The sequence below is a fragment of the Aphidius gifuensis genome, linkage group LG1 (assembly GCF_014905175.1).
Source record: "Aphidius gifuensis isolate YNYX2018 linkage group LG1, ASM1490517v1, whole genome shotgun sequence".
NCBI lineage: Eukaryota > Metazoa > Arthropoda > Insecta > Hymenoptera > Braconidae > Aphidius > Aphidius gifuensis.
The window spans coordinates 24,873,150-24,898,838 of NC_057788.1; the positions used below are offsets into that span (position 1 = coordinate 24,873,150).

The window sequence follows — 25,689 nt, forward strand, 5'->3', positions numbered from 1 at the left end:
AGTGACGGTCAAGCAAAATAAATAAATAAATAAATAAATGAGCACGTGATATCACAAAGCACATTTAAAAATGATAAAATATGTTAAATTATTATCGATTAAACCATAACTGGAATATAGCCAAAATTATAAAATCCAATTTCAACCAAATCCTTGAATAATTTCTCAATTTAAATATTGTAATAAAATTTAATTTACAGTGAAAATTTACTGTATCTCTCATGCATTAAAATTAAAATTAAGATATTGTTTAATTTTCTAAAGATATATAGAAGAAAAAAAAAAAAAGGTTTAAATTGAAAAAGGAATATAAATGAAAGAAAAAAAAAAAAAAAAAATGAATTAGGTATATAATTAATATACCACATTTTAATCCATATAATAAATAGTCCATCTCGTCCAATGAATGACAAATAATCAGCCCGATGATCGTGATTTTAAAACACAATATCCATCACTTACCTTTTTTAATGAGCAAGCTAGTGACCCTTCTTAATGCTTCACGTGTACCAGAAGCAGCTGTACTGTGCTTACTTTGACCGAAGTATTTGTTGGGTGTTATGTTGGTTGGTAGAGTCAACGGTTTACGTTGTTCAATTGTTGTTGGTAAACGTGATTCATATGCACTATTTAAACGTTCTAAATGTTCAATTGATGCTGGACGTGGTTGATTACCACTACGACGAGTTGGATACCATCCACGACTTGGTCCACCAGCTAAACGTAATAATTCAGTTCCAATAATAGCCTGTTCAAGACCAGGATTATTTCTTCTATATCTAGATAATAAATAAATGAAAAAAAAACATTAATATAATTATCATAATAATAACAATAACAATTTTGTTCTCTTGAATACTTAAAAATTTCTTAAAGAAATTCTTGAGTATTGTTTTTTTTTTTCTTTTGTTTAAAATAATAGTAACAAAAAAAAAAAATACACTTGAAAAGTTCATTAAAATAAAAAAATAAAAAATACCCTCCAGTTGTTGATGTTGCTGGTGCATACCATCCAGGTTGTCGTCTTGGTTGAGTACCTCCAGCAGTTGTTGATGCTGCTGAATTTGTTGTTGTTGTTGATAATGTACCACCAGTAGTATGTTGTGGTGTTCTTGGTATATCACTACCTCTTGCAAATACTGGTGTTTCTGGTAATGAACATGATGTTTGCATACCAGAATTACCAATTGGCATAATCATTGTACCCATCATAGGTGTACCACTATTACTACTAATACTACTACTACAAGCAGCATTTTCAGTACTTGGTGAATGTCTTGATGATGTACGTCTTCTTGATGGACCAGGTAAATCATTTGGTAATGTACGTCTTTCAATTGGTACATCTCTTCTTGAATTTGTTGATATATTTGATGATGCTGTTGCTGCTGCTGTTGTTGCTCTTCTACTACGTGAATAACCAGCATCCATTGATCTTGTTGTATCATGTGATGAACGATTATTATTATCTTTAATATCAATTGTTTGTATTCTATGTGGTGGTACTTTTGGTCTATAATCAATTGATCTACCTGATAAACGTGATAGGGTTCTGTGTGATGTTGTATAATGATTTGTTGTTGAATTTATTACTTTTGTCATTATATTATTATTTCCAATATTAAAATTTTCTTCATCATCAATATCTTCTTCTTCAACTGGTGATGGTGGTAATGGTGGAAATTCAAGTACATCAACACTAACTTTAAAATCTGGTTTTTTAGAATCTTCAAGTATTGCATCAATAACATATTCAATTTGTCTTTGTTCATTTTTTAATATTGATATATTATTATCAATATTTATATTATTATTTTTACCATTATTTAATAAACGTTTTGATGATGAATAAACAATATCATTTAAATCAATATTATTTTTATTACTACAACAACCAGCATCATAATTATCATTATCACGAGATAAATTAATTGAATTTTCTGAATCAGAATTAATAATAATATTATTAACATCAGATTTTTTATTATCATCATTATCATTACCATTATTATCATCATCATTATTTTTATATTTTAATATATCAGTATATGATTCACTATTTTTAACACTTTCAATTTCTTTAATAGCATCACTTACTTTTTCTAACTGTCGACGATTTTCATTTAATGCCTTTTTAACAATTTGATCTTCAATTAATAAATTAACTGGTATTTTTGATTGTGTTGTTTTATTTTTATTAAAATCCTTTTTACGTGATGTTGTTGTTATTGGTTTTTTATTTATAATAATATCATTATTTAAATAATTTGTTTTATTAATATCAAGACTTTTTGACATTGTTATCGTTGGTTTTTTCATTGATGTATGATTTTTTTTATTTATTAAAATTGGTATATTTTTTGGTGGTGTTGATGCTGTTGATGATGTTTCAGAATTATTTTTAATATTATTATTATTTTTTTTTTTAAGATCACAATTTTTATTATCAACTTCATCAAATTCTGGTAATGATGATACACGAACAAGATCTGGTGGTATTGGTGGTACAAAATTAGGTGGTGGTTCATTTAATCCTTCTAATCTACCTTCACGTAATAAACTTTTAATATCATCATATGTATTTGAATAACGCTTTGAAACATTACTATTTAATTGTTGTTGTTGTTGTTGTTGTTGTTCATTATTATTTGTTGATTGTGGTAATGGGCTTGTTGTTGTTAATAATGGTTTACGTTCACGTTTACGCGTACGACCACGAATAACATATGTACCATTTTTACATGGTAAATCATGTTTTGATATTGGCTGTTCTAATTCACCTTCATTTGTTGAAGTATCAGGTGAATAAGGAGAAATTAAATCATCATCAGTTGTTGAACGACGCTGTGAATCTACCCAATCATAATCAAGATCTCGAGATTTTGAAGTTGATCCAACACCTGAAAATTAAAAATAAAATAATCAGATAATGTCAACAGAAAAAAAAGTGGAGAAAGAAAATCAATTGAAAGATGATCAATAGTATTGAAAAAAAAAAGAGAGATTATTTTTTTTTCTCTTGAAAGACTTGAAAAGTAATTACACAAATATTGAAAGTTATTATATAGAATAAAAAAAGGAAAATGAAAAAAAAAAAAAAAAAGAAAAAGTCTTTGAACTTACTAGATACATCACTACTTCGTCGTCTTCTTCTTCCAACAACTTTTGTACTTCCAGGACCATAGATTGGATCCTCATCCAATGAGACTTCCCATGCAACTGAGTGTCGTTTACAACCAGATGAATGAGTCGGTGATTGTGAAGAGTCTCTTGGTACTGTTGACAAAGGTAGTGTTGATGGTTGTGTTTGTAATGGCAGTGATGGTGGTGGTGGTGGAGGTGATGATGATGATGATAATGATATTTTTGTTTGTGATGTCAAAGATGTTGACGGTGGTGGTGGAGGTGGTGGAGGAGGAGGTATTGTTGCTCTTAATATTTCTTCTAATGAATCATCTGAAAATCTATCATCATCCTCAGATTGTGTTCTAAAATCAATTGAATTTCTCGTTGAAAAATCAGAATTTCTTGTTGAATAAACATCACTAAATCTTTCATCACATGAATTTGCATGTCCAAGTGAGAAACCAGATGTTGCAAAATCTAAATTTCTTATTGAAAATGGATCTGATGTTGGTATTGATAAACGATCATTTGAACTAGCACTTGCAACAGCTATTGAAAAATCTGAATGAAAACGTTCATTTGATGTTGAATTACCACGTGAAAAATCAGATGAATCACAATTTGCACGCATTGAATAACGTCTTATACTGACTGAACTTGAACGTTGAGTTGAATATGGTTCTGATTCAGATTCTGATGTACCACGTGCAATATCAAATTTTCTTTTTCTTCTACGACGTTTTGGAAATTCAACATCACAACTTGAATCAGAATTAATTCTTTCATTACTTTGATCATCATCATCATCATCATCGTTATCATCGTCATCATCTGGATCATCAGTACATTCTTTTTCTTCTTCTTCTACAACATCAATTTCATCCTCTTCATCTTCTTCATCATCATCATCATCATCAAGATTATTTTTACATTTATCATTATCAACAAATTTTTTCAAATCATCATTTTTTAATTCACCATTTTTATCACCATCATCATCATCATTATGTAAATTAATATTTTTTGTATCAATATTTGTTGAATGCCGATGTCTTGAACGATGTTTATCTTGTGATTTAATTTTATTTTTAAAATATTTTGCATCAAGTATCCAATCATAAGATACTTTAATATCCAATGGAAGACTTGAAAATTTTCCAGATGTATAATTTTTTTTATTTATATCATTTGTACCATTTGTACTTCTATCCCAAAGTCCATGTAATTTACGTCTACGTACTTTTGGTAATGTTGTTTGACATGTCACATTATTATCATCATTATTATTATTATTACTACTGCTGTTTAATTCATCTGATGTTTTTTTATCACATCGTCTATTTGTTTTACCATTTTTATTTTGTTTTTTTGATGAATTACTTGGTGAAACACTGAAACAAAAAAGTTTTGAATATTAATTTGAATAGTTTAATATATGAAAATAATTAAATACCCTCTTTAATGTCACTCAAAAATAAAATATTTACAAAATAATAAAAAAAATAAACTTACATTGGAAGCAATGTAGAAATAATACGTTCAGCCTCTTCAGGAGGTGGTGGAAATTCACTAGTTGTTGCAATTGATATATCCTGTGGTTCTGGACAATCAGGTACAGGTCTAAGTGCAACGAGTGCCATTTTAGCTTTTCTTCCATTCATACTCATATAACCGTCGTCCTCGGACTGATGTCCTATAAAATTTTAATTAAAATAAATATACAATCATAAATTAAATATAAAATAACAAAGAAAGAAAAATTTAATTATTTTCTTTTCATCAGTTGAAAAATAAAATGTGAGTATATATGTTAAATAATTTAATCTTAAAATAGAAAATATAAATAAACATAAAAATACCTAAAGATGGGCTTTCATCGTCGGGTGTAAGACCAGTGCTTGGTTCAGTACTACTTCCACGTTGTATTTTTTCATCAATATTAACAAGTATCTTAACAATATCGCCATCGGCATGGACATTGGCGTCGGTGGTGTCGACGTTGCCAATGTCAACTGTTTCACCGACGCCCGAGGCACAATCACCACTACCACCAATAATAACACCACCAACACCACCAGGATCAGGAATAATCCCTCCGGCACAACAATCACCATCTGACGATCCGTACTCGTCGTACTCTGAGAGCACCTTGTCCAATAATTCGATTGATCGTTGAACATCGTCACCTCTAGAAAAAAATTTAAAAAAAAAATAAAAATAAAAAAACAAAAAAAAAAATATAATGAAATTTTTCTATAGTCAATATTTATAATAAAAAAAAAAATTTATTTATTCAACCAGCATACATACAAACACATGACACAATGAAAAAAAAAAAAAAAAAACACGACAAAATTATATATCACAAATAAAGCTAAGTATATGTTACACCCTAAAAGAAAAAAAAAAAAAAATAATAATATCACTATTAATCACATGCCTACTAACGATAAAAGCCCATCATTATAATCATCAATAAAATAAATATAAAAAAAAAAAAATCACACTAGCTAAATTAAAGTTTAACACACAATTCTTGATATAGAGTAAAATAATTTCAAAATCAAGGGTCATCTCTTGTTATTTATCACATCTATAAATTTTATGACCTTCATTAAATTTTTATCAAAATAAACCAGCTTGATATTTAAACGTTGATTTTATATTTCATCAAATTTTTTAATAAATTAAGATGTTATTTGTTAATTAGATAAATAAAAATTAAGGATAAAGATTGTATAAATAACAACACGAGTTAAATAAAAAACTTGGATAAATTAAATTCGAAAAAAAAAAAACTATATTAAAATTAATGTCGTAAATATCGAGGGTTTAAAATATTGCTGGTATTTATTTAAGGGATGAAGAAAAAGCATAATTTAAAAAATAAATAAGGATGAGTTGACTGGTGGTAATGTATAAAAATATAAAAAAAAAAAATAAAATGATAAAATAAAATAAAAATAATGGGTCATAATCTGAAGTAAGCATCCATCAAATTTTCTGGGTCACTTAATTAACGTTGTAGGTAAATTGTGACTCTAATGATTGGGAGAGTTGCTCTCGTTGGTTGACAAGAGTCAAAAGAGTGAAATGTTAAAATTAGGGTTGTATCCAAGCTTGTTGGGGTCAATCGGTTTAACAAACTTTGTCAAGCTCATGTTCAAATAAAATCCATTAGGTATTACATTGTTTTTTTTTTTTCTTCTTTTTTTTTTTTCATTTTGTTTTGACACTAAATGGATCATCTCTTTAATTTTATTTTCATATATTTTTTATAAATGAGTTTTATTTTTTTTTACCACGTGTAAATATTTAATTTTCATTATGAATAATTTGAAAATTATTTTAAAAAATTTATTAATTTAATTTACTATTCTTTGGAAAAATATATTATTATTTTTTAATTATTTCATATATGTAAAATTGTCTCTTGTAGAAATTGTAAATCAAGAAATATAATCTATTGAAGCATCATAGTCTAGATGAAGGATTCTGTCACGTTTATTACACTTGTCTATGTACATATATCTTGGTTTCGTTTGTTAACGAGACCAGAAGCAATCGGTTGAGTCCTCATCTCTTTGTTCTGATAGCTTTTACTCATCATCAAAACCAATCCTATTTTTTTTTTTTTTTCTTTTCTTTATGACAATATATATATGTATATTATTAACCAGTCTTGCGCATGTTTTCAATTATATTGTGTTGGCTGATGATATTCCAAAATCCCCATATTGATTTTGCAAATATCCCATTGGAATAATAATAAATGGTCAAATAGTTTTTTTTTTTTTTTTTCTTTTACTATATACTTATAGTCAAAAACTTTCAAAGTCAAAGAAAATAATAAAAATATATATTTTATTTATTTTTTTCTTGATAAATATATCTTTTTATTTTTAATATTTTTAATATTTTTTTTTTTTGACTCTTTGATGAAGAAAAGAAAATATACATGCAAAATAAATCTAAGCCTTTGGATTGAATCCTTCCTTCAATCCACAGTATTTGCCTGACTGACTTTTCTACAGTCTTTAAACTCAGCCAAAAGATAAAGTAAAATAAAAAAATATTAAAAAACTATAAATACACTGTAAAATGTATAAGAAAAAAAAAATAAATATAAATGTTAAAAGATATGAATTTTATTCTTTTCATAATGGACTGAGGCTAAAAATAATATTCCTTTTGATAAAAGGATACTTGAAGAAATAAAGAGAAAAAGATTAAAATATTGAGATAAATTCTAATGAGATTCAAAAAGTTGATATAAAAATTTTGCTGAATATTACAGAATAAAAATTTATAATATACATTTGATTGAAAAATTTCAGGCGTCAAATCGATATTATAATGTAACTTGACTCAAAAGCGATTCAATTTCAATCCATATACGATTTCTATATTCTTTTTTTTTTTTTCACAAAATAAAAATAAGATAAAAAAAAAGAAAAAGCTTCAACATCAAAGTCACGAGTTACCTATATAGAGTGAGCATGAAAATAAGTGTGCGATTGAGTACAGAATAAACTAGATAAAAAAATAAATAAATATAAAAAAAACATTAAGTCAAAAGCGTGGAATACATTTTCTGAATAACAGAGTGACGTAGATGAACCACGACATTACAAAATTCACATTTCCTGAGGATAATCCTCAGTAAAAACAAAAAAAAAAAAAACAAGTTCGTTTGACGTACATGATCTTTTTTTTTTTATTTTCACCTAAGACAACTGACATTTAATCAATAGAAAAAAAAAAAAAAAACTAGAACTAGAACTATAAAAAACAACTACACTATAAAAACCTTTAAATAAAATCATTTTGAATTTTTCATTCATCAGTCAATGATAATCAGGATCAAATTGTTCAACGAAAAAAAAAATATGTGTCAGTATAAAAAAATAGAAAAAAATTTTTTTTTTAGCTATTGTTAAAAATTGATTTTCAAGATATTGAAAAAAAGAAATAAAAAAAAAAATATATTTATTTTTCATACCCCTAGGAAAAATTGAAACGGTTGATATATGTTTGATGTGAATTCAAGTATTTGATTGTCAACTAGATGTCTTGGGACATTTCTTGACGTATCGAAAAATTAAGGTAAATTCATAGTTGTATATTCATGGCAATTGTAAATTGACACTTGCAGTGATAAAGATATGTGATAAAATGTTGAATAAGAGTATATAAGAGTGAGAAAGAAATAAACCTTGAAGACCAGGGTTTGCGACGCGCGTCGTCGTCGTCGTCGTCGTAACGTTGGTATCGATCAGTAACTCGTGCGGCTCCGTGCGTCTGGCAACATTCAGACTCATCTATCTACGTCGAGACGTTTTTTTTTTTTTTTTTTCTACTTATTTTTATTTTTCCTTTGTATATATATATTTGATACAATAATTTCTTTTATTTTTTTAATTTAATTATATACGAAACAACCCCCTCTGTATCTATAATCTTAATGTCATTTTTTTCATCAATTTTATCCTCAAATTTTTATAGATTCATTACAATATCAAATCAAAAGTTGTAACAACAACTGACTAGATGAATGATAAAGTGATTATTAGCTTCTGTTATATGTGACACTATTGTCAATCATCATATGTACATAGCAATTTACCAACATGTTATACATTCCTCCTGGTTATTTAATCTTGTCCTAAATACAACTGGCCTAATGTCCAACTAACCTCGTCCATCGTGTCAATCAATTGATATTGATTACATTTAACTCATATTTTTTTTTTTTTAAATCTTTTATTATTTAATTTATCTATATATATTTATTTAATTTTTCTCTATACTACTATACTCCAAAGAATCCATATAAAAATGAGTAGATTTTTTTTTCCGCATCACCTTTTTTTTTTTTATTTAAATTAGACAAGACACATATAATATATATATGTGGCTATTTCAATTTTTATGTTTTGTCGCATTGTGATACTGATGAGATGAGTTGCTCGAGCAACCAGTGCGTTATTTTAATTCTCTTTTTTTTTTTTTTTTGTGTCGATATTAAAACGGACCAAACGAACACATATATATTTCGAGCGAAATTAAAATGTTCAACATTACGCGGAAGAGACAATTGAGACAGGGTCTTTAATATTACTTTTTTTTTTTTATATTTTCTATGTTATTATTATTCCAAAAAAAAAAAAAAAAAAAATGTATTTACTGTACTTTACTGTGTGCATGCAAAAGTTTATATGTAAAGCACACACGTGTATTCAAAAATACATTTACGTTGGCTTGCTTGCTTGCTTTTTATTATATTTTATATTTTTTTTTTCAATGACTGGGTTTTATATTGTACATACGTATACTTACTCCGGTGCGGGATTTCTCCAGCGTTGTGTCACTGCTCGGGCCATCGAGCATCAATGAGCCCGTGGCAATCTAAAACAAAAGAATTATTATTATTATTAATAATTCAAATTTTCATAATTAAATAGATGTACTTATTAATAAAATTTTTATTCTTGTATATTATCATTATTATTATTCACCATCATCATCATAATACAAAAAAAAAAAAAAAAAAAAAAAGTTTAATTAGTAAATATTAAAAATTCATTTGAAAATGAATATTATATATTTTTTTTATTGTGCATATTTGATGCATTGTCAAAAAGAGTCGTCATAGAGAGGACAAAAATGAAAAATAAAAAAAAAAAAAAAACAAATATATATGCAGAGGGTGCAAGGACAGAGAGTGAGTGAGAAACATATACATCAGACGTTTTGTCCTCAGGATAAAGTTCATGTTGTCACCCTGTCATTGTCCCTTATTTAACGTACGTGATTGCACGATGAATTTTTAACGTATAGCTACTACGTCCAAGAGGCAGAAGGCAGAGTCACCAACGATAGGGTTAGAGGAGAAACAAAAAGAAGGGATAAAGGGGAGAGAATGCAATGAGGGACAAAACTGAGAGAGTGCTTAGGAAACACTTGAAAAATATTGTATAGTAGACTTGGCTTTCACCAACAGTACCAGTAAATTTTGCACAAGGCCAAAATCAACCCTTATATACAGCAACCACCATCATGCTGCAGCATCATTTTTAAATATTCTTAAATTTTCATTACTTCTATCTACAATTTTAGAGAAAAAGAAAAAAACCAAAAACCAAAAACAGATAGTTGATAAAACTACAAAAATATATCTGTAATATTTTACTCAAATTGTTGACAAATATAAAATCATTGGCAGACTTAAACTGGTGTCAATCTTATAATTCTATAGTCTTAATCTGGGTAAATTAATATTTTTTTCAACAAGTAGTTATTCAAGTTAATTATATTAATTAAAAATATTTATTTTTTTTAAAACTACAATCAAGATATTTTTTAAAGTTATTTAAAGTTTATTTTATTTTATTTTTTTTAAAAGTTAAAAAAATCTCTTAAATAATCAATAAGTATTTATTGAATCGAGTTTGAAAAATAAATATTAATTTAATAAAAAAGTTGTAATATATTTGTAAGAATAAAAACTTAACTTTCAAGATAAAAAAAAAAATAATAATAAGAAGTTTTATCGTTTTTTTTATTTACTGTTATTATTATGGGTAAGTTGAAATTTTTTATTCAAAAATTATATAGATACCTAATTTATAAAAAAGTAGATATTTAAAAAAAATTTTTTTTTTTGAAGAATATGGCTTTTAAAAATGGTGAAATAAGTAATTGGGATAAATTGTAAATTCAATGGTGAGAATAAATACGTTTGTTCAAGTATATTAAATTATTTAAATTGGATTAAAAAAATAAAATAAAAAAATTATAACTTGGCATTTATTAATTAAATTAAGGAATTAATTTTAAAGTTTTTAATTATACAGTAATTTCAGCAATGAAAAAGTAGGAAATTTTGTCTTTTTAAAATTTTAAATTTTCCTAAAAAATTGTAATAAAAAAAACAAAAATTATTAAAGATTATATAAATGTTATACAGATGATAGACCGTCCAATTTACTTGATAATATAAAAAATATATTCATGGGTTTATAAAACGAAAAAAAGAAAAAGGGAGATTTCATAAAATATTGCTCTATATATGTGTAGTTGGATTTGAAAGATGTTAAATTTATTAGCTCGTATAATTTTAACTATGCATATTATTTTCGTTACAATAAGCATTTATTTTATTTTCATCGCATCCACTTATTGTCTTTTTTTCTATTTTTAATATCTTAATTTTATTTTTAAATGTTACTTTTTACAGTTAATTTATTTATTCAAAATGGTAACTATTCAATCCTTTCACTATTTTCATTTTGAACATAGACTTTACCTAAATATAATTTCTTTGACTATTGTGCTGTTGAAGTTTTTTTGTAGGCACTGCTGCTGATGATCAGACTTGATACATGTATATATACAATATAATACACCCATACAGTGCTTATGTTAGTAGCAAAAACAAACCTTTTTTTTTTTTATTCTCAAAATTACCAACACAAAAGAAACTATACATATAAAAAATAAAAAAAAAAACAGAAATAAAACAATAGTTAAAAAACTATGCACATGAAAAATACTTGTTTGATAAATTTCTTGAATATATTTATTTACTTTGATGATGTTTTTTTCAATAATAAAATTTATATATCAAGAAAAAAAAAAAAAACATAATAGATAAATAAATAATTGAAAATCTAACAAAGAATAAAATTTGATTCTACTGTATAACTCTCAAGTTTTTTTGATGCTTTATAGTTTTATTTGAAATAAATAAATAAATAAATAAACAATGGATCAAAATTACTTGATGAGTCAAGAGTTGAATATATATAAAGTACAAGTTGTGTTTGGGTCATAGATGAGTATTTTTAAATTGTGATTATTTTTTTAAATTAAAAATTCATATAATATATTTTTCAACCAACATACTATATATACCACTATTATCTTTTTATATTGTTTGTCATTATTTATTATTATTTTATTTATAATTTATTTATTTAATATTCGTTCATTTTATAATTTATTATTTTTTCCTTGAATTATTGATTATTATAATTATTATTATTTTTAATTTATAAAATACTTGAATATAAATGACTTTATATGCAGTTGCTGCTGTTTGGTGTGATTACTACGAAAAGGCACACAGTAGAGTACAGTTTATGAGACTCAACTGTATATATACAATTTTTATTTTTTTTTATAAATTTTTTTTTTCCCCTTGCACCTTCTTAAGCCATCCCTTTACCCCTTGTATTTTTCTCTGTACACCCCTAAAGTAGAAGAGGCCACTCCACACAGCTTGCTCAGCTTTTTCTTTCTTTTTTCCGCCTTTTTCATTTTTTTTTTTCTTTATATTTTTTTTTGCCTTATTTATTTTTTTCCACCAAGCTTAATTTCTGTCTGGCTCGTATAGTGTTTTACGAAATTACATTCCTAATCATCATGACGAAAAACTCAAATTCATTTGCTCAAAAAAATATATAAAACATTTTCACATTTATATTTTATATTTTTTAAATAAACTTACATTTTCATGTAATGATAAAATAAAAAAAATTAATGAGGTTAATGCCCAGAGAATATGTAAAACATAAAGAAATATATAATTTTATTAATTACATAAAATTTTAAGATATTAAATATGACGATTAATGAGTGTTGAAGTTATTCTAGTGGAAAAAAAAAAAACATAATGATGATGATGATGCAAAAAATCATCATGTAAAAGATGAGTGGTTATTAAAAGTACAAGTTATATATACACACGTACACATTTAAACAGAAGTATATCTGCATTGATAAGCAAACAAAATTTAAAAAAAAAAAACGATGATAAGCAATTTAAAAAAGAAAAAAAAATACATATCAACAAAAAACCAATATATCAGATGAAATTTAATTCATAGAATAATCAAATCCAGTTACATATACATGTGTGCTATTAATTTAACAACGAATTGCAAAAATAAAATAAAAAAAATTTACGAAAGTTTCATCGACAATACATAATTCGACTCGTTGAATTTTCCAATAGTATGATATAGAGATAAATTTTATTTTAGGGTAAAATAAATATCGCAACTGTATAATATATATGTATATTTTTGTATTTTTTTTGGTTGATATAAAAAAGTAAGAGAAGGTCGCGATTGTAAATACAAGGAGAAAAAAAATACAGTGTAGCTGTTGTAGCATTTGTATATAGGCAGACGTACATACACATTTATACACTTACATATATCTCTATATATAGACGAAGGGTAGAAAAAGGGGATGGATACTAAAAGAGAGTAAAGTCGTCGATCGATTGAGCATACCAAAATGAAAATTGCACAACTGCCTATTTTCAAATGAAAAATAATAAAAAAAAACTAAATGAAAATTAACGAAAAATTGTAGTTACATGTTTCACATGTATACTAAACTAAATTAAACATTAACAATTACGTCATATATATATATTGTGGTAGAGTATGTTTATCATATAATTATTCGAGAAGATGATACGTATATGTATATATGCATACATGTGTTAAACAATATTGCTTTAAACAAACTAACACATGGAACATATATATATATCATGGTACATCTGTTTGTTCGTTGCATCGAATTGAGTCGAATGGTTGCACGTTCTCTTTAGTACTTTCTATACATATTATTCCATCAAATATAACACACAAAATATATACATATGTAGCAAGTATATTTTCACACAATTTAAAAATAAAAATCTGTCAGTATGAATTAACAATCAGTCCAAAAAAAAAAAAAAAGGAAAAATTTTTTAAAAGCAAAAATATATTTGCATTAGTACATAAGTATATAAATTTTTTTGTAATATTGATTAATGGGTTTACATGTATATATGACTTGTCGCATTTTTAAATATTCATGTAACATTGAATTCTATTTTTTTTTTTTTTTTTTCAGTTAATCGCTTTTGTGACTTGGTGTGAATGATATGTAATTTTAAATCATAATTTGATATAAAAAAAAATGAAAAAACTGTCAAGGATTTTATCGATGATGAGCTTTATTTATTTTTTCATCAACATCTAGAAATATATTTTTTCAATATCACTTGAGAGATAAAAATAAAAATGATGGATTTTAATATTTATATATATATTGACAAATTTTGAATTTCAAGTCACCTGATGATCCTTGAGTTTTATTGTATGAATAAATGATTAAAATTGAATATTTATTTATTTTTGTTTTTTATACTATTTTGATATATGTAGTTTTATTTTTTGATTTTATATTGTTAGACATGGATTGCAATAAAATACAACTGGCAAATGGCGAGTAAAAACGAGGGAGAGTTCGGTTATCCACGGAAATCGATCTCAGGCACGGTCGACAGTCGGCCAATTATGCGGTTGAAAAACAAGAAAACCAATTCAAATGAAAATTGAAAGAATTAAAAAAATATAATAATGATGAAAATGCAAAAAAAAAAAAAGGCATGAATGTTTGATTCAAATGAGAGTATCGATGAGAGCAAGTAAAACGAGAATAACTATTGGGGTTAATAACCTTTTTGTTTTTTTAAATACATTTCTTTTTGCAACTATATTATTATAATAAAAAAACAAAAAAATTCTTAATTTTTATCAACTTAAAATAATATTCTTCTTAAATAATTTTTTTTAGTATTATTTTTTATTCATTTATTTTTCTTTACGTGAATAGAAAATTTGAATTTTTCTTTTATAATAACATGAATATGTACTTATCTCATTTACTATTTTACGGTATAGTAAATAATAATACACGACACACTTTAACCGTTTGAAATATTCACAAATTTTGAGACATCCGGTTAAAAAAAAATGAGTATGTATATATATATTTTTTTTGAACTTTAAAACGTTTGTGACACACCTGTGTACAAAAAAGGCATGTTGTCTACCGGTCACGTCATACTATAAACAAAAAAAAAAAAAAAAAATCCCGACTTGCTTTCTTATCTAACAAAAAAAAATTATTATTTTTTTTTCCAATCCAGCATTTATTTTACTGAGCACAGTAAAACTTTAAAAATCAGTAAATTACTGGATTTAATTAAAAAGAAAAAAAAAAAACCACTCTCATTGATTCGTCAAACAAAAAATTTTAATATTAAAAAAATCGAGAACAAACAATGCTTAAAACATAGCAAACAAAATCAACTATTTAAAAGAAAAAATCTCAAAATTGTTTGAAGCACGAAAATTATCCCGACTGTTTTTTATACAAGTTCAAATAAAATTTAAAACATTTTTTTTTTTTTTTTATTTTTCAATGCAAAAATAGCACAAATAAAACAAAAATCAACAAACTAAATAAATCAATTATATTATATATGAAATTTTTTTAAAAAAATTAATTTTAAATTAATTAAAAATTTTGTATGTAAAAAAAAAAAAAAAAGTGTTATGAAATTTGGTTTAAATTTTATTTTATTGTATTTGAAAATGAAAAAATATGTAAATAATTAGTTGGGGTTAAATTATGTATATTGAAACAAGACGATGAGGGTTAAAAACGCCAATTTGTTTGCAAATGAATAAAACTAACTGATTGATATGTGATTTGGTTTTTCATTTTATTTATAAAGGGTGCAAGTACCCTCAGAGACGATGATAGTCTGTCAACAGTGTTAACAAACACACAATCACAAAAACACACACATACACATTCACATACAGACTTTCATAGACAAAAAAAAAAAAAATAAATTCACACAGACACATACTTAAGTACATAAGCGTCAAAGACGTTAAATCAGCAGGGTCCCAGAGCAAAGTATCCTATAAAAATTGCACATTGCGTTGAAATCCGTACAGCTAAGAAAGAGACCAGTACTTTAGGGGTTGAAGGATAAAATAAAGTTTGACTAAAATAGGGGAAAAATGTATATATATATCTAATATCTACACACAAGGGAAAAAAGTACGTCAAGGCTTATTGATTTTTAAATTGATACATTGTCTTTAAAATAAATTTTTTTTATATTTTTCATCAAAAAATTTCATCAAAAAAATTTAATAATTATACTTTTTATAATTAAAAAATTTTCAATACAACTATCATGACAGAAAAAAAAAATTATTAATTATATCAATTTAATAAGTGAAATAAAATTTTATAATTGGATATGAAGTTAATAATATAAAATTTTTGATAAACAATTTTTTACCAGAAAAAAATTATTCATAAAAAAAAAAAATTTTTTAATTAATAATTATATTAATGTCAAGATATTTTTTTTATTAAAATAATAATAATTAATGTAAAATTTTAATTAAATAATAAAAAACTATATCATTTTTCTCATCAATAAAATATCTATCAATTGATTTATTTCTAGAAAAATATATGAGTCATGAAGATAAGAAAATAGAATAAAAAAAATAATTAAAAATTAAATTTTGATAAGAATTATATTAAATTAAATAATTAATTAATTAATCAACTAATTAATTATGAAATTTAAATATTTTATAATTTAAATGAAAAAAAAAAAATTAATATATTATAAAATTGATTTTTCATTAAAGTGTTTACATTTACTAATGAAAGAGTTCCTTTATGTATAAATATGTATTTTGATGAGGATAAATTCCAATCCCAGAGATTAATAGAAAATTATTATGCCAATTTATTGATTTTCCAGTAGTGTATTCGAGAATGAGAGGGTGAAAGACGAAAGGGCAAAAAATAGAATGGGGATGAAGGAAAAAGGGAGATGGGGCTGAGAATTGGGAGTACGACCCCAGTGGATTGACTGGATGAATTGATATAAACCTATACCTATATCTATAATAATTTTCAACGCTGACTGAGCACGATCCGATCAGTTTCATGCATATGCAGTGTCTGTCGTGTGGAAGTATGAAAAAATGAAAAAAGAAAATCAATTGATAGGATACGAAGTACGATGAAGAAAAATAAAGAAAAAAAATAAATAAATATGGAATATAGAGGAGAACATCAGCTGAATGTCTAATGACAAAATTCAAAAGGGACTTGATATACATTCATTAGATAAAATCCATAAAGATTTGTAAATAATAAATTTACAAATTTAAAAAACTACCCAAGTAGAGAAAAAAAAAATAAATATCGATATAAAAATATAAATTTATAGTGATAATATAAATGTAATTGAATTAGTTATTAATTGAAAGAAAAAAAAAAAAAACCTTTATAGATTTATTGTAAAATTTAGTTGAAAATCAATGAGCAAGTTCAGTAACCTTAAATACACTTGACGTTTACAAGTGACTTGTGTAACTAGGTCTTGTCATTTTTTATCCTTCTCATTTACAATGATGATATATACCTATCTAGTTTTTGTTTTTTTTTTAATTTTTTTGCCCCTCAAATACAAAAATAGATATCGACATTTTCGTATTCCACGTACTAGTGCAATATTAAACTTTCAAAAGCTTGATTTTACTTGATACTTCGACGCTCAAACTTTTTGCCCTTTTTTTTTTTTTTTTGTTATTTTGATAAATATATATGTATAAAAATTTTATTTATTTATTTATTGTAGTTTATAACGCCACAAAACTGCTGAATAATAAAAACTTGCTGTACTTTTTTATATTTAGAATGGATTATTATTTTTTATTTTTTCATTTTTTGATAGATAAATTTTTTCTGTTTTTTTTTTTTTTCCATGAGTATATATTGTTAAGGAATTTCGATAAGCTGGTTGTGAATATTTTCAATACAGTTGTACTTGTATTGATGAAAAATGAATGTATATTTATTTACCCAGACATCTGCATATACATATAAACTCACGAAAATAAATTTGAGAGAGAAAGTGCTTTTGTAGGTGGAAAAAAAAAAAAATGAAAAAACAAAAATATAGAATATATATCTATATAAAAAAAAAAATAAAATTATACAAGGATGAGATGAGATAAGCCTGCGGCATTTCGCATGAAATTTCACACAGGTTTTGAGGGATGACGAGAAATTACAACCCTGAAGCATCACTTACCACTATAATACAAAAAATAAATAAATAAAAATATTATACATTTAATTCAAGTTATTAAAAACAAAAAATTAAACCAAACTTTCTCTTCTTAAAAAATCGATTGCAATAGTAATATATGTATAATAAAAATAAATGATTTATCCTGCCAAATAACTAGTATATATCATAATAATTTTAAATTCTTTTGTAACAAAAAAAAAAAAAAAAATATCAAAAGTCAAAAAAAGACAATGCCCCTTTGTTAGTGATTTCTTGAGCCGTGAATTTGGCTGATGATGAGAGCAACCCATAAAGATTTATGAAGAACTATAGCAACAAGAATAGACATAATAAATAATAAACAAAAAAAAAAAAAAGTATATAAATAAACAAAAGAATGATAATACTACATATAGTTAGCTGTCAGTTTATTTATTCATTTTTCAGTGCGAAAAATTAAAGAAGAATATTAACTAAAAATAACAAAAAAAAAGTAATAGTAATAAAAAATAACAATATGGAGAAACAAGACGATCTTAGCGAGAATTATTACGATGAACAGCAAAATTCAGAAAGGTAGAGATTTTATTTTTTTCTAGTTCAAGTATTATGCTGCTTTTTTTGTTTGCAAATAGTATATTTCTATTTGCAAGTCAGCTTTTTATTTTGTTTGTTTTACAAAACAATATGTAAACAAAAATAAAAGTGATGATTTTTGTTGACTTAATTTCAGTTCATATGATGATGTCAATAGGTCAGATGATACATGTTGTGAAAAAGCAATATGTTGTCCAAAAAAAATACGTTTTATAAATATTAAAAAAAATATATCAAAATGTTTTAATAATAATACAATAACATGGTCATTTGCATTTTGGTTATTAACAATGTTAATAATTGTATTATTAACATATTCAACTTTATTTTTATTAACTGGTAAATCTATGTTACCTGGAGGTAATTTATATGGTATATATTGGTTAATTGTATCATCATATTTTCTTGGTTGGAGTCTTGCATACATACCATCATTAAATATACCACCAGTATTTGGTATGTTATTATCTGGTATTCTATTTCGTGCTAATAATTTTAATATTCATGATGATATCAGTAGTGATATTATTGGAAAAATACGTACATTTTGTGTGTCATTTGTTATGTTACGTGCTGGTTTACAATTAACAACAACAGCTATTAAAAATAATCCATTGTTTTTAATTAAACTTGCACTTATACCTTGCACATTTGAATTTTTAACAATAGCATTTGTATCAAGATTTATACTTGATTATCCATGGAGTTGGGCATTTTTAAATGGGTACGTTATATATTTTTTTATTTCTATATATCAATTTATAATCAATAAAAATATATAAATCTAACTGTATTGGTAGTTAATAAAAATCCCTCTATATTCTTAGAACATAGATTAAATTAATTTTTTAATTTTTTTTTAGGACAATTGTGGCATGCATGTCACCAGTTGTAACTGTCAATTGCATACTTGCACTTGCTGAAAAAGGATATGGTGAAGATAAAGAAATAGCAACGTTACTTTGTACAGCAACATCAATCGATGATGTTCACATAATTTCACTTTTTTCAGTTTGTTATTCATTTGTCTTCAAAGAAGGTCAATTATTTTTATTATTATTTTTCTCATTATTTATTTCATTATATATATATATTTTCATCTCCATTTCTTGTAACATCTATACTGACATTTCATTTACAACTGTATTTTATTTTTTTTTTCCTTCTCTACCTTTCTCATTACGAAATTTTTCTATTTTTTTTTTTTTTTTCCTTCCTTTTTTTTCTTCTAATGAAAACCATCATGTTATTTCAACAGATAAAAATAATGCTGGCTGGTGGACTTATATACCTGGTGGTTATCGTGATCTTATTTTGGGTCTATTAATTGGTTTATGTTTTGGTTTATTATATACATTTGTTCCACATAGAAATGCAGTAAGAATAAATATTTATAAATTTATATATTAATATATAAAAAATATTAAATAATAAATTAATATTTTTTATTAATTGATAACAAAAAAAAACTACATATATATTTTTTATTTATATTTAGAATTATGTTTTTTGGTATCGATTATTTTTTATTGTTATAACATCAATAATGTTTACAACAGCAGCAAGTACAATTGCAATAACTGGTGGTGGTTATTTAGCTGTTGTTGTTATGTCATTTGTATCAGCAACTGGATGGCGTTTATTATCTGGTATAACATTTGATATAACACCATTACGTATTGCTGTTTATTATTTATGGCATTTTATTCAACCTGTTTTGGTTGGTATTATTGGCGCTGAAATTGATCTTCAACTATGGTCACCCAAGAGATTTTGTCTTCATGTTCTTTGTATACTCTTGGGACTTTTCGTAAGTTTTTATTTTTATTTTTTTTCCTACTATATGTGTAGATCTATCTGGTGTATGTGTTATTTTTTCATATCCCCCTTTGATCAGATCATTTTTTCTTTTCCTACTTGACTCGCATCTATTCAAACTCAATCTTACTTTCGTTTTTTTTTTTCTTTTACTTCACCAATTTCATGATATCATTTTTTTTATTTTTATTATTATTGCTTTTTTTTTTTTTATCAGGCAAGAAGTGTATTTGCTGTTTTATCTACTTTTGGAATGACCTTCAATATGAAAGAACGAATATTCGTAGCTTTGGCTTGGTTGCCAAAAGGAACACTACAGGTATATAGAATTTAACAAAAACTATTTTTCATTTTAAATATAATTGTTATAATAATCAATAAAAAATAAAGTGATAACAATTTTATTTAATTTTAATTATCTCGTGTTGATAAATTTTGCAAAAAAAAAATCATGTTCACTTCAATAAGTAAATAAAAAAAACTAAAAATACTTAAATAGATTTTTTGTTTTAAAAGTAAAAAAGAGGGGGTAAACAATCATGATAATAATGCTGATTTTATGCTTATGAGTAAAGTAACAATAAAAACCTTTAAAAACAAAAAAAAACAAAAAAAATCAACTAGATAAAGCTGTTGATAGGGCAAAAGTTTTTAAATAAGTATAAAATTTATATTTCAGGCAGCCTTAGCACCAATGGCTCTTCAACATGCACGTGAAACTGGTGATGAAAATGATATATCATTGGCAATTGACATTGTTAGAATATCGGTTATTTCAATAATATTATTAGCACCACTTGGTGCTATTTTAATGATGATATTTGGACCAATATTGTTGAATAAAATTGATGAAAGTGAAATAACTCAACGTAGACATTTGAGTATATTACGATGGACAAGCTTACAGCCAGTTAGACGTGATTCAACAAAAGATTTAATAAGAGAATAATAATTAATGTAAATAAAGAAACTTCACTTCAAAAATAAAAAAAAAATAATATAGCTTATTCATTTTAACGTTTTTACAACAATAAATATTTGAAAAATTTAAATTTAGAATATATTTTCAAAATACACACAATTTTGTTGAAAATTATTCAGCTGTTGAAATGAAAAAAAAAAAAATATATAAGTATAAAATGTTATTTCATAAGTGATGAATTATTTTCATATCCGCGTGCCATGTAATTGTATATACCTTAATACGCAATGTAACAATATATACATAAATTTAACCACAACTCCTACACAATTAATCATCAATATGTCCTTCAATAATAATTATTTAATTTTTTAATATTTTTTTCAATTTCTTATTAATATTTTTAAATAATAATTATCATTAAAATATTTACCTATTTATTTGTGAAAAAAATTCTCCATAAACTTCCAAACACACAAAACTGGCGTTTTAAAAAAAAAAAAAAAACCAGAACAACAAAAAAAATTAAAACAACCTTGAATTAAAAATGTATATGTATACTTATTAAAAATTAAGAAAAAAAAAAAAAAAAAATTCAATAATAATTAAATATAAAACTATTATTTTTTTTAATTGACAACTTATTATCAGCTGTTTATTTGTTTATCCAAACTTGTTTTTTATATATCACCAAAAAAAAAAAAAAAAAACCAATTGTAAATAATAACAAATCTCTGTAGATTTATTTATTTATATTTTTTGTTTGTTTATTTTTGAATGACACAGTAAAATGGAGTAACCGAATGGAGCAGGCTACTACAATGAGTAATCCCTTGATTAATATAGCGGTAACCGTGTTAATGTTTTTTATTTTTTTTATAATATTGAAACTTAATTTTGTTATAAAAAAATAGTATTTTTTATTTTTTTTTATTTTGCGGATTGGGCCACTGGTGGACTGGACACTGGCGTAGCTTTGTCGAGACACCAAGCGGGACGCATTCGATGATTCGACTGATCCAACTCCCACTTTTTTTTTTTTTTTACACACACATACACACATCTGTAGGGTTTCCGTGGGGTTTTTTACACTAAATATATTCAACACAAATAAACACGTCTCTATATACTTGAATTTCGATTGCGCAGTTCTTTGCGACATATATATATATTTTCTCCTTTTACTTATATCGCATGCGCTTTAATTTGGCATTAAAAAAAAAAAAAAATAATAAACAATAATAAAATGTCAACAAAAAGAATATATTAATAGGTATATTTTTTAAAATTATTAAATTATCAATTTTTTAATTTTTATATACCTAGTTATAGATATTTATGTTGAATAAAAAATAAAAATTTAAATAATACATGTATACATCAATTGGATAATGTTGTAACTGTATTACCAACACTCGAAACCACGTATTTTTTTTTTATTTCGAAAAGTACACTGAAGTGCACATAACCTAAAATATTAAAATAATACACACTGACTCCAAGTTTCCAACAAGAAAATTATAAAAATTATTAATTTAAGTTAAAAAAAAATATTAATAAAGTTTAAATAATTATAAAAATAATTCAAAATGAGATATGGACAATTAGTTTTGGGGCCTGCAGGTAGTGGCAAGGTAACAAAATTAATTTATAATATAACAAAAGAAAAAAACAAACACATTATTTTATTATTAATTTTACATTGTTTTTTTGTTTAAAGTCAACATACTGTGCAACAATAAAACAACATTTTGAAGATGCAGGAAAAGTTATGAAGGTTGTTAATTTAGATCCAGCTGCTGAATATTTTGATTATGAACCAATTGTAGATATCAGAAGCTTAATTAGTGTTGATGATGCAATGGAGGACGAAACGTATAAATATGGTCCAAATGGAGGTCTTGTTTTTTGCATGGAGTAAGTTGATAAATAAATTAAATAAAATTAATACAAAGCCATGTGAATAAAAATATTTGCTTTTTTTTTTTTTCAGATATCTCGTTGCAAATTCAAACTTTCTACAAGAGGAACTTGATGATGATGATGATGATTATATTTTATTTGATTGTCCAGGACAAATTGAATTATATACACATATGAAAGTTATGAGAGATTTAATAAAAATTCTTGAAGATATGAATTTTCGTTTGTGTTCAGTATTTGTTGTTGATAGTCAATTTATGGTTGATGCATCAAAATTTTTATCTGGTACAATGGCTGCATTAAGTGTTATGATTAATCTTGAATTACCACATGTTAATATACTAAGTAAAATTGATTTATTATCAAAATCATCAAGAAAACAATTAGAAAATTATCTTGAACCAGATCCAGACAGTTTAATGGCAGAAACAAATGATGATCCTTGGCATAAAAAATATAGAAACTTAACAGAGGCACTTGGTAAACTTATTGAAGATTACAGCCTTGTTAGATTTTTGCCTTTGAATAAAGATGATGAAGAAAATATTGCTGATATTGTAATGACAATTGACAATATGATACAATTTGGTGAAGATGCTGATGTTAAAATGAAAGATTATGCTGATGAAGCAGAAAATGATGATTAATTTAACTGTATTTATTTAACATAAGTTTTTTATATAATATATTTTGATGAAAAAAAGAAAATTACTGTTATTAATTATTTATTTCTTAAAATGTGATTCAAATATGGCATCTTCTGCTTCTTCACCCTTTGGATCTGTTGGTATATCTATTTCATCCTCATCTTCTTCGTCATCATCATCACCAGTATTTTTTAAATAAACATTAGCAAGATCACGACCTTTTGGTGTTGCTGTTATTAATGAACTTTTAGCATTTTCAACTAAATTATTCAAATTTAATATTTCTTTTTCACGTTTATCTGATTCTATTTCTCTCAATTGTATCCATTCTGGTCTGTAAACTCTGAGTATAAAAAAAAAAGAAAAATTAATATAAATAATTGTTTTATAAATTTTACTGCATATATTAAAATTTAAATTATCTTACGTTTCATATTCTTCAACAGCTTCTTGAACTTTATCAAAAAAATCATTTATTCCTTGTCCAGTTTTAGATGATACACCACAACTTCGAAGATGACAATAAAATTCATCAAGTGTTAATGACATACTTCTTGTTAAATTACTAATATAACTTTGTTCTTTATCAAGTGCTTCTTGAAATACTTCAAAATCTTGCATCCATTCAACTGCAAATGCGTGTTCTATAATATCAATCTAAAAAAAACATTCAAGTATATTAATAAACGATTCCTTTTCAAATATAGAATTAACCAAGTAAATAATAATTACCTTATTCATAACAACAACAAATGGTAATTTTGTTTTATAAAGAATTGAACATGCATATAACATATTTGACATAAATGTTATTGGACTTGTACTTCTAACAGTATCCATGACATAAACAATAATAGTTGGAAATTGTGATGCAAGTGCTTCAGTTATGATAGTACCACTTGCTGACCATGTAAATACTTCAATTTGTCCAGGTGTATCAAGTACAACATAATCATGTTCATCACTTTTTTTATCAATAAGTTCAATAACTTGATCAAATTTTGTTGAAAATAAATTTAGTGATGTTACAATACCACCATTTGGTCCTAAATGATATTGTTTCATGACTTCTTTATAATTAACTGTTTCACGTATATCAATATCTACTGGATATGGTACTTCTTTACATGCTGGATCAAGATTAATAACATATGGTTTACCAGTTTCATATAATTTTGATACTACTTTATTGACAAATGTTGTCTTTCCAGATCCTGCCATTCCTAATACAATAATACATGTTGGTAATTTTTTTTTAGTATTTGTTGATGATGACGATGGTGTTGGATTAGTATCAGCTTTCATTGTGACAGATGTTTTTACTTTATCTTTAATATTTAAGCTTTCCATTGATAACTTTGTAGCTTCACTCATGTTTTTTATTGATATTTTGATTTTAATTTATTTAATACACAAATTTTTTATCACTCGTAATGGTTTGCTTGACTTTTTGTGTTGAAATTGAAAAAAGATTTTACAAACATACAACACACGTGGTTTGTTATCAAGTAATGTCTGTCGCAACTCGCAAGGTTAGTTTTTAATTGACAATAGCGCGCCTGTCGTCAAATGAAAACTCTACTTATTTCGAACCAGCAAAAACAAGCAAAAATGTAACGTGAAAATCGATCAAAAAATATTTTCAAATTGTTACATTTATTGATAGTACTTAAGTCGTTTAGACAAGA

The 25,689-nt window shown here is 25.0% G+C and overlaps 4 protein-coding genes across 11 annotated transcripts in view; 2 read left to right on the forward strand and 2 right to left on the reverse strand.

Moving 5' to 3' along the window:
* The window catches only part of LOC122856532 (uncharacterized protein DDB_G0283697-like), a 35,738-nt gene that overhangs the window by 7,317 nt on the left and 2,732 nt on the right, over positions 1–25,689 (reverse strand). For 2 of the 8 annotated variants that reach the window (XM_044158210.1, XM_044158225.1), the window contains 6 exons: positions 9,456–9,534; positions 4,986–5,312; positions 4,639–4,819; positions 3,124–4,517; positions 980–2,900; positions 463–779 (listed from right to left, as the gene is read on the reverse strand). In XM_044158210.1, coding sequence (XP_044014145.1) covers positions 463–779; positions 980–2,900; positions 3,124–4,517; positions 4,639–4,819; positions 4,986–5,312; positions 9,456–9,516 — 4,201 coding nt within the window. In that variant the 5' untranslated portion in view covers positions 9,517–9,534. Of the gene's footprint in view, positions 1–462; positions 780–979; positions 2,901–3,123; positions 4,518–4,638; positions 4,820–4,985; positions 5,315–9,455; positions 9,535–21,864; positions 22,440–25,689 lie in introns of those variants that run through there. The other 6 variants (XM_044158235.1, XM_044158217.1, XM_044158242.1 and 3 more) reach the window with 6 other exon arrangements.
* On the forward strand, positions 19,039–21,458 carry LOC122861001 (sodium/hydrogen exchanger 9B2-like). The gene is made up of 6 exons (XM_044165127.1): positions 19,039–19,415; positions 19,555–19,730; positions 19,950–20,068; positions 20,190–20,501; positions 20,727–20,828; positions 21,189–21,458. Exons 1-6 carry the CDS (start codon positions 19,039–19,041, stop codon positions 21,456–21,458), a joined length of 1,356 nt encoding a protein of 451 aa, XP_044021062.1.
* Positions 22,780–24,001, forward strand: LOC122857273 (GPN-loop GTPase 3). The gene is made up of 3 exons (XM_044159365.1): positions 22,780–23,065; positions 23,152–23,348; positions 23,425–24,001. The coding sequence occupies exons 1-3, from the start codon at positions 23,021–23,023 to the stop codon at positions 23,999–24,001; spliced, it is 819 nt and encodes a 272-aa protein (XP_044015300.1). The 5' UTR covers positions 22,780–23,020.
* Positions 23,680–25,509, reverse strand: LOC122857098 (GPN-loop GTPase 1). The gene is made up of 3 exons (XM_044159089.1): positions 24,734–25,509; positions 24,429–24,658; positions 23,680–24,344 (listed from the first exon to the last, which is right to left on the reverse strand). Exons 1-3 carry the CDS (start codon positions 25,373–25,375, stop codon positions 24,080–24,082), a joined length of 1,137 nt encoding a protein of 378 aa, XP_044015024.1. The 5' UTR covers positions 25,376–25,509; the 3' UTR covers positions 23,680–24,079.

What these genes read in the sequence shown, in the direction of transcription:
- LOC122857273 (XM_044159365.1), top strand. Translation starts at nt 23,021, where the DNA reads ATGAGATATGGACAATTAGTTTTGGGGCCTGCAGGTAGTGGCAAG. An exon ending in GGCCTGCAGGTAGTGGCAAG is followed by an intron (nt 23,066 to 23,151) that starts GTAACAAAATTA and finishes TTTTGTTTAAAG; the next exon opens with TCAACATACTGTGCAACAAT. An exon ending in GGTCTTGTTTTTTGCATGGA is followed by an intron (nt 23,349 to 23,424) that starts GTAAGTTGATAA and finishes TTTTTTTTTCAG; the next exon opens with ATATCTCGTTGCAAATTCAA.
- LOC122857098 (XM_044159089.1), bottom strand. Translation starts at nt 25,375, where the DNA reads ATGAGTGAAGCTACAAAGTTATCAATGGAAAGCTTAAATATTAAAGAT. An exon ending in TTGTTGTTGTTATGAATAAG is followed by an intron (nt 24,659 to 24,733) that starts GTAATTATTATT and finishes TGTTTTTTTTAG; the next exon opens with ATTGATATTATAGAACACGC. An exon ending in GCTGTTGAAGAATATGAAAC is followed by an intron (nt 24,345 to 24,428) that starts GTAAGATAATTT and finishes TTTTATACTCAG; the next exon opens with AGTTTACAGACCAGAATGGA.
- LOC122861001 (XM_044165127.1), top strand. Translation starts at nt 19,039, where the DNA reads ATGTTACCTGGAGGTAATTTATATGGTATATATTGGTTAATTGTATCA. An exon ending in AGTTGGGCATTTTTAAATGG is followed by an intron (nt 19,416 to 19,554) that starts GTACGTTATATA and finishes ATTTTTTTTTAG; the next exon opens with GACAATTGTGGCATGCATGT. An exon ending in GTATACTCTTGGGACTTTTC is followed by an intron (nt 20,502 to 20,726) that starts GTAAGTTTTTAT and finishes TTTTTTTATCAG; the next exon opens with GCAAGAAGTGTATTTGCTGT.